General features: G+C 43.0%; 1 protein-coding gene across 1 annotated transcript in view; it reads left to right on the top strand.

The window, feature by feature from the left end:
* Window positions 1–9540, top strand: part of nsd1b (nuclear receptor binding SET domain protein 1b) — a 38525-nt gene that overhangs the window by 11356 nt on the left and 17629 nt on the right. Inside the window, exons 5-10 of the mRNA XM_032534706.1 lie at window positions 1–4284; window positions 5599–5711; window positions 6558–6813; window positions 8302–8402; window positions 8662–8704; window positions 8800–9062. The exon at window positions 1–4284 is cut by the window's left edge and continues 121 nt beyond it. Of these exons, the coding sequence (XP_032390597.1) occupies window positions 1–4284; window positions 5599–5711; window positions 6558–6813; window positions 8302–8402; window positions 8662–8704; window positions 8800–9062 (5060 nt within the window). The remainder of the gene's footprint in view (window positions 4285–5598; window positions 5712–6557; window positions 6814–8301; window positions 8403–8661; window positions 8705–8799; window positions 9063–9540) is intronic.

Raw genomic sequence — 9540 nt, forward strand, 5'->3', positions numbered from 1 at the left:
CTCCCACACCGGAAAGAGAGAACAAGGCACGTCCCATCTTTCCTCTCTCTACTTCACCCACCCTTCCTGAGACTTTGCCCTTGACCAATGGATCCATTTCATCCCCAATTACAACTCCAGCAAAGCCAAGCACTTTAAGGAAAAATTCTGGCAAAAAGAAACTAAGTAAATCAAAGGACATAGGTACTAAACACTCTAAAAATACGTTGCGTAATAGCCCTGACCAATCAGATAGAGACAATGGAGAGTGCCCATATTCTGACCTTGACTCAATCCCTAAGATTTTGTGTCCTAATGCACTTGAACGTCAGTCCAAGCTAGTTCCATCTCAGCCATCGGTTACAGTTGTCAAAGAGGTAAAGAAGCAGCCAGAGATTCAGAGTGGTCTTTGGTTCAGTAAATCAGGCAAAGACAGACGACCTAAAACAACCAGCCCGATGCCAGACCGCACTCTCTTTAGTAAGGTCCCCTGCAAGAAAAAGAACTCATCTGTTGTAAGTAAAAAGTCACTGATTCCTAGTGCCTCCTCTTCCAGTGGTGCATCCAGTTACCAGTCAGGATTGTCAGACAAGCATAAGACTCTGGTACCTGCTGAAACAAATAGTTTACCTGAACAGTCAGAACCTTTGAAATGTAAAAACAGAACGGTTGCTAAAAGGCCTTTTGGTACAACTGGCAGTCCCACTGATCTGTCAGAAATGCCAGATAAGCATAAGACTCTGGTACCTGCTGAAACACAGCAACAGTCAGGACATTTGACGTGTAAAAACACCCTCGTTGGTAATAAGCCTTTTGGTACAACAGGCAGTCCTGCTGACCAGTTAGAATTGCCAGACAAGCATAAGACTCTGGTACTTGCTGAAACAAATATTCCACTTAAACAATCAAGACATTTGAAGCGTAAAAACACCCCGGGTGCTAAAAGGCCTTTTGTTACAAGTGGCAGCCCCACTGACCAGTCAGGATTATCAGAGAAGCATAAGGCTCTGGCACCTACTGAAACAAATCTACCACCTGAACAATCGAGACATTTTAAGCATAGAAACCCCCCAGTTGCTAAAAGGCCTTTTGGTACAACCGACAGTCGCACTGACCAATCAGGATTGCCTGATAAGCATAAGACTCTGGTACCTGCTGAAACAAATCTTTCATCTGAACAATCAGAACATTTGAATCATAAAAACACCCCAGTTGCTAAAAGGCCTTTTGGTACAACTGGCAGTTGCACTGACCAGTCAGGATTGTCAGACAAGGATAAGACTCTGGTACCTGCTGAAACAAATCTTCCACCTGAAAACTCGGGACATTTGAAGTGTAAAAACACCCCGGTTGCTAAAAGGCCTTTTGGTACCACTGGCAGCCCCACTGACCAGTCAGAATTGTCATACAAGGATAAGACTCTGGCACCTGCTGAAACAAATCTTCCACCTGAACAATCAAGACATTTTAAGCATAGAAACCCCCCAGTTGCTAAAAGGCCTTTTGGTACAACCGACAGTCGCACTGACCAATCAGGATTGTCAAACAAGCATAAGACTTTGGTACCTGCTGAAACAAGTATTTTACCTGAACAATCAGGACATTTGAAGCATAGAAACCCACCGGTTGCTAAGAGGCTTTTTGGTACAACTGACAGCTGCACTGACCAGTCAGGATTGTCAAACAAGGATAAGACTCTGGTACCTGCTGAAACAAATCTTCCACCTGATCAGTCAGGACATTTGAAGTGTAAAAACACCCCAGTTGCTAAAAGGACTTTTGGTACAACTGGCAGTCCCACTGACCAGTTACAATTTTCGGACAAGCATAAGACTCTAGTACCTGCTGAAACAAGTATTACACTTAACCAATCAAGACATTTGAAGCGTAAAAACACCCCGGGTGCTAAAAGGCCTTTTGGTACTACTAACAGTCGCACTGACCAGTCAGGATTGTCAGCTCAGCAAAAGACGCTGGTATCTACTGAAACAAATATTCCACCTGAACGGTCAGGACATTTGAAGCGTAAAAACACTCCGGTTGCTAAAAGGCCTTTTGGTAAAACTGGCAGTTGCACTGACCAGTCAGAATTGCCAGACAAACGGGAGTCGCTGGTGTCTGTTGAGACTGATTTGCTCTTTGACAAGTGTACATTTTCAAAGAGCAGAAAGACAGTCAGTAATACAGTCGACACTGTGTCTGAATCATCGTCGGACCAATTAAGTAGCTCAGATGTTAAAAAGGCCTTGGAGCCCAGTCCATTCAGTTTCAATGACTTGTCCAGGTTAAGTGGAAAGAGAGACAGTCAAACTCAACATTCAGACAATAAAAAAGTCCATGTAAGTGACAGGATTTCGGACCAAGCAAAAGAAAAACAAAGCAACAAGACTCCTGCGTCCACTTTGAATGTTGACACTACTGACCCATTAGCTAGGCTAGAAAAACACACAATTATTGTCTCTAAGTGTAGGCTGCCCTTTGTCAAATTAATACGCAAGGACATCAAAGGTAAGAAATTCCTAAATTCCAGTGTAACCATTAGTCCCAATGACCAAATGACTACAAAGAATGAAAAAACACCAGATACTAATGTGAGTAAAAAGTCCTCTAAACAATCAGATTGGGTGGGTGGCAAGGCAAGTGTCTCCATAGATCAGGCAGGAAGTTCAGAATCCATAAAGGTCTCAGTTAAAAAGTTAAAAGCAAGTGGTGGGACTGGTATTCTTCGTCTCTCGTCAGAATCATCTCAAGGTAAAACTATCATTGCTTCAGATGTGGCAAGTGTGTCGGAGTTAGGTAGCCCAGAAACGGAAAGGGTACCAGGTTTAAATGTAAGCCCAAGCAATGTGACTTGCCCATCCTCTAACCAATCAGAACAGTCTAAAGTTAAGAAGACCCCTGCATCTAATGTAACAAGCATGTCATCTGACCAGTTAGGCAGCTCAGAGAAAAACAAATCATCTGCCACCAGAACAGCTTGTAAAACATTTCCTCTACCTTCTCACCGGCTTGGGGATTTAGTATGTAGGGAAGCTTGTGTGCCCGAAGGCCTGTCTTCGGCAAAATCCAAGAAAGTTGTCCACAAATCAAAGCAAGTACCAGATGAAGTCAAAAAAGTCCATGAACCTCCTGCCCACCTTCCAGCCAGCAGTCGGCTGATGACCAGAGCCCTGAAGGCCATGCAGGAGGCGGAACAGAAAAAGCGTGAAAAAGCCAGAAAGGAGTCCGAGCAGAAAGAACTCTTGAATCCATACAGAAGAGTTGAGGACCTTGTATGCAACTCTGCACACAATTACAAACTGGACCTTTGCACTAAAATAGAATCTGTTAAATCATACTATAATAACAGTGGTAAGTGTGATCAGGACACTATTTCTAGCTGTAGCAGCACCCCTTTGACGTTTACTGATTCAGTTGACTTTGACGTTGATGTCAAGAGCGAAGATGAAGACCTCTCAATATCCTCAACTCCACCAATGGACTTCATACCCCTTACTTCTAAAGTAAAGGCAAAGAAGGAAGATCATTCCTCTGACGTACACTCCTCGTCCTCACCTTCATCACCATTTTCTTTTATGAATGCCTTTAAAAACGTGGAGGAGGTATCCTTCCAGTCCTTGACGAATGACTGCAATGGTAAACCCGTCTCTTTCAAAGCAGACACAAACTACAAGTTTAGCACTTTTCTCATGATGCTGAAGGACTTGCATGACACTAGAGAGCGAGAGGGGACCCCCTTAGAACTGGAAATTGGGCCACCAAGTGCACATGTTAAGGAGGAACCCTTGGTGATGCCTGGAGAGGCTACACCTTCAGTCCAAGATCCACAAATTGAACACGTAAATACAAATTTAAATTCCATTACAGACAAAATTGAAATCAAACACAATGAGGAGAGTCAGACGTCCAAGAGGTTCTCTAACAGAAGGCGCAGCTCCACTGGGGTAAAAAAGAAAGCCAACCGCCACGTGCCTTGTCGACCTGCCAGGTCTGGACCTGGTTTCCCAGGACTGGAGTCCTTGCCAGCAATGGAGGATTGCTCATCAAGAGTCCAGTCCCTGTTAGGGATACAGACCAGCAGCTGGAAGAGGCAGGCTGGAGGTGGTGAAGGAGTGGCTGGGGAGGAGAAAGGGGAAGAAAGGTGGAGCAGAGGGAATGAGAATCTACAGAACATGGTGCCTTTGGAGCAGAGAGGATGCAACACTACACTGTGTCTGGAACAACCGAATGGCCTTGTTGCAGACTGCACTGAGACTAACACAAGCTTGATGCACGACGATGGAGAAGGCGACAAAGCTCCAAAAGGTAAGGACAGTCTAGTTTACTGTCTGCCAAATGTAGACCATGTTGTGTAAGCACAATCTGACCCACATCCTTGGTGCATTCTGTTGCTCTTAAAACAACTGGAAGTTGTAGTTATTGTGGTTTGGCCTACTGATTTGGCAAGCAATTAACGTAAACAAAGCACTCCTCCCATAACTCAGTCAAGTCGTTACACAGAAATTATGCACATATCTTTAGATTTAGTGAGACATCCACTTTCCGAGGGTGATATTGTCTCAGATGTCCATTGGACAATTAACGTCTATCAATCCACTTAGAAATCATTGAAAAAAGTTGCTCCTTATAACTCTACAACTTGCCTGAGAATTATAGAAATCAACAGTTAATTGGTTAACCATCAAAATTATTTTTGACTGGTTACGCATATCAATCTATAGGTTAAAATGAGAATAGCTGGTCCACCTTAAAGTGAGTTTGTGCCAAAGTTGTTGCTAGCATCAGGGCTAAGGCCCTTCACTTAAATCAGGTGGTAAGCCAGACACAGGAACTTGGCTGGGTTCTTGGGGAGTTATAGCATTTATTCACCAATAATTAATCAAAACTGTACACATATTGCTACATTTTACAGCTGTAACGTAACTGCTAACTTTATATTCGCCCACTTTCTCTGCACACAACCTACAAGTCATTCCTCAAATGAGCTTGCTACTTGTAAAACACATTTTCGTTTAAAATAACATCTTAATTCCCCTGACGTTTAGACCTGGCAGGGAGTGACTTGGTGTGCTACCGGGCTTGCAATTCATAGTTTTCAGTCACGTGACTGACACATACACATGGAGGGAAAAACACACAAATCATCATCTTTTACAACCCACAAGTGGTTAGATCACCTCTGAAAATAGAATAAAATGTGTTCTAGCTGTTCAATTATTTGCCTTTTCCCCACTTAGTCATTATGTCCACATTACTGATGATTATTTTTGTAAAATCAAAGTGTGGAGGTATTTTGTTAAAGCACCAATTGTCAACCCTAGAATATCGTCGCATTATCGATATTGAGGTATTTGGTGAAGAATATTGTGATATCTCATTTTCTCCCTATTGCCCAGCCCTACTCCACTGCAACAGGTCTTTGTATAATTCCAGCTAACTCTCACTAACAACTAACCAAGGGGTTAAACAAATCCAAATCTTTTTGCCTGTGTTAAGTAGCCATGGTATTGGTGTGATAAGATAAGATACATTAAAGTCTTCTAGTTTATCTCCATGTTACACAGTATAAACAACGGGGATTAAAAAAAGATAGTGTCCTTTCTTACATATCTTTTTCAGCACATAAGCGAATAAGAAAACCAAGCAAGAGGCTGATTGAATGGACTGAAGAGTATGATCAGATTTTCTCCACCAGGAAGAAAACCAAAAAGCCTCTCCAGTCGATCGGAAAGGTAAAACTCATAAAAAGTAAGATCTGTTGTAACTTTGTAATTACTAGGGGTGTAACGGTACACAAAAACCTCGGTTTGGTGTGTACCCCGGTTTTGAAGTCACGGTTCGGTTCCCTTTAAGGTACAGGCAACTAAAGTAAAGAAGCAACACAGGTGCTTGTTGTTTAATATTTATATTCCTAGCACTGTCTTTTGTGACAGGAATTGAAGTTCTTGGCGTCTCCAACCATGCCGTCTGCATGTTCCACTCGGGGGGGGGGGGGATGTGACGGTTGGTCATTGTCAACTAGCTTCACTGCTAGAAAAAAACCCAATGGCATTTGTTATTGCTTTGGTCGATCTGAATTACCAGCAAAAGTCAGTTTAAATGAGGCAAGCTGTGTTTGCACTATGCACATTTTTTTTTACTTGTAGCTGCAATATTCACGTTTGTGTGGTGCCGTTTTAAGTGAGTTTACAAGTGTTGCCAGAAACATTCCCGCTCAATAATGAGCGATGTTGGCACACTCGTCTTATCCACTTGTTTTTATCCATGTTGTATTTTGAGTTTTCCCAAACAGGAGACCATATTGAAGACTGAGGGTGTTCAGGCTCTGGCTTCTCTACATTGACCCTAGCTAACGAGTATAAGCATACTGTGTGTAAGCTCTCAAAGTGCAGGGCGGAGACTAAATTAATTTTTTTAAAACAAGACTAATCATTTCAGTTAAAGATTGCATTCTGTGTACCCATCCGAAAGTCCTGAACCAAACGGTCCAGTACATGTACCGTTATACTCCTAATAATTACATGTTGTTATCCAATATCACTGATTGACAATCAAATCAAATCAATTTGTTTTCTCAGGCCACTCAGCCCGTTTTGTCCATGTCCGAGACCCCGGGATCGGACAGCAGCACACACGACCACCCATCCTTGAGCTTGCTTCCTGTAATACAGACCCCGCCTCCTGAGGAAATTGCTGCAACAACGCCCTCTGAACTGCAAATTCCCAACACTGAGAACACAACCCCCCAAGATGCAACGGTGCTTTCCATCGACACACTAACGCCTCCTCCTGAAGCTGACCCCTCACCGTCAGAAGGCCTCGTCAAAGGCAACGGTGAGGAAGTGTTTGTGTTTCTTTCTTTGCTACTTTATGCATTTAAAGTTAGGAAGACTGTCTGGGAAGCCAAAGGCTTCTGGGTAAATGTCAATACACTACATGGCCAAGCGAATGTGGACACCTGATATCTAATCTGCTGCTATAAAAGCCTGCACTCTTTTCTGGGAAGGCTTTCAACAAGATTTTCTATGCTGGCTCGGGGGATTTTTGCCTATTCAGCCATAAGAGCATTAATTAGGCCGGCCACTGATGTTGGACGGAAAGTCCTGGTCCACAAATGTGTTGAATGAGGTCTGGGCTCTGCAGGCTGGACCAAATCTTCCAAACTGGAAAAACATTCCTTTATTGTCCTCACTTCATACATGTATTGCCATGTTGAAATGGCAGGAAATGGATTCATATGCTCATTACAGGGCTGTAGTACTCAAGTCCGGTCTTGGATTCGAGTCCGGACTCAAGACCGTTTTTCTATGGTCTCGGACTTGTCTTGGACTCGCTTGTATTTGGACTCGGACTTGTATCGGTCTTGGCTGCTGGTCTTGCCCAATATGGCTTTTGGTCTTGACCGAGTCCAGGTGTCTTTATTATGTTGATAATAATAGTGGAAGAAAAGTGAAACCCAAAATGATTGTCTTGACACTGTCATGCATAAGACCTTTTTTTTTTTTTTTCCTGTCCTGTACCCGGTCTTGACTTGGACTTGAACCTTTTTGGACTCTTTTTTTTTTTGTCTTGGACTCAGACCTCTTTAGACTCGTTCTTGACTTGGACTCGACTAGTCCTGGACTCGACAAAGGTGGTCTTGACTACAGCCCTGGCTCATTAATTATTTATAATAGTGAAAATATTGAGAAATGGCATCACAATTACTTAGTAATTACTTAGAATAAACAATTTTTTTTTAAATTTCCACTCTTTATTTATCCCCTATGGGGAAATTACAATGTACACTGTTGTTATTACACACTACACACAGGCTTGAAATACACACACATGCTCAGGTCCTATACATGCACTAATGGAGAGATGTGAGAGTGAGTGCTGCTAGTGCCATGAGCGGCTGAGGGGGGTTCGATGCCTTGCTCAAGAGCACCTTGGTAGAGCCCAGGTATTGAACTGGCATCTCTCCAGCTAACAGTCCACACTCCGTCCGAACGGGGGACTTGAACCGGCGACTCTCCGGTTCCCATCCCAACTCAACCCCCTACAGACTGAGCTACTGCCACATTTTTCTACTACTGCCACAAAATGTGTTTCCCTTTTTTTGGGGACTTTTGTGTAATCTCCACTGTTTTTGTGAGAATATGTTTAATTATTCCACCTCATTATTTGAATGAAGTCATCAGAAGTTTAGAAGGGATTCACTCTGACAGCAACAACTCACAGCAGTCTATCTCTCCAGAAGCCCAAGCCTAAACGCCTGGGAACCTCTGGTTAAATATTCACCAATGCATAAAGTCTTTTAATGTGACATTAAATCCACAGGAAACGCTCCCGTGCTGGAGAAGAAGCGAAAGAGGAAACCCACTCAGAAGATCCTGGAGTACTGTCTGGAGGCCGAGGCCTCAACAGGCCCCAAGAAGAAGGTACACACATTTGTTGTGTGGACACTTCATGTGTGGCACATCTGTAATACTTGTAGTTTACTTGAGTATTCACATCAAGTATTTTACCATCATATTCATATTCATTCATATTTTTCTACTCTGCTACATCTCAGAAGGAAATATTTGACTTTTTACTAAATTTAAACTGTTATTCACCACAATATCATGATTTAGAAAGTTTCAGAAGGATGCTTTTCTGCCTACACTTTGACATTTGATAATATTTCTCTTGTCACAGGTCAAAACACTGAAGACCAATCCAAGTCGTGCTCCTCAACCAGGTTGTGGAATCCTCATTTTACATTAAATATTTAAACCAATTCTATAATATCATAAATATATTTTTGATGAACTAACACGTATTTCTTACACACAGATTCTGGAACGTCATCTTTAAAGTCAAAGAGTAAGCAGCTTCCGGCTTCCAGCTCTGGGCCAGCACCCACAGAGGCTTCCACGTGTACCGCCACAGATCGGCCTCCCAGCTCTCCTGCACCCTCCGCTCCGGCACCGGCACCGGCACCAGCACCGGCACCGGCACTGGCCCCGCCCCCACCCGAACCCGCCCAGGTGGAGACACCGTCAGCAGACGTTGATGCTCGTCAAACGGAGGACAAAAAGGACACAGCAGAGTCCGAGGTCAGCCATTTTCTTCTCTTCAACACACTGTAAAAAGGACCTTTTACAGTGATTTAATGATTGATTTACTGTAGATGTGTTGTCTTTAACTGTGTTGAATTTTATATTTTAGGACTAGGGCCGCAACAAAGGATTGTTTTCATTGTCGTTCAATCAGCCGATTTATGTTCTCGATTAATCAATGAGTTGTTTGGTCCACAAAATGTCAGAAAACTGTGAAAAATGTGGATCAGTGTTTTCCCAAAGCCCAAGACGACGCCCTCAAAGATATTCAGTTTACTGTCACAGAGGAGAGAAGAAACTGGAACAATTGCGATATTCACAATTAAGGAGCTGGAATTTACCTTCAACTGATTATCAAATTAGTTGGCGATTAATTTAATAGTTGACAACTAATTGGTTCATCTTTGCGGCTCTAATCGGGACCATGGGCGTGAATCTGATCTAACAGTTGGGGGGGGGGGGATTTACGCCTATG

The sequence above is a fragment of the Etheostoma spectabile genome, chromosome 13 (genome assembly GCF_008692095.1).
Source record: "Etheostoma spectabile isolate EspeVRDwgs_2016 chromosome 13, UIUC_Espe_1.0, whole genome shotgun sequence".
NCBI lineage: Eukaryota > Metazoa > Chordata > Actinopteri > Perciformes > Percidae > Etheostoma > Etheostoma spectabile.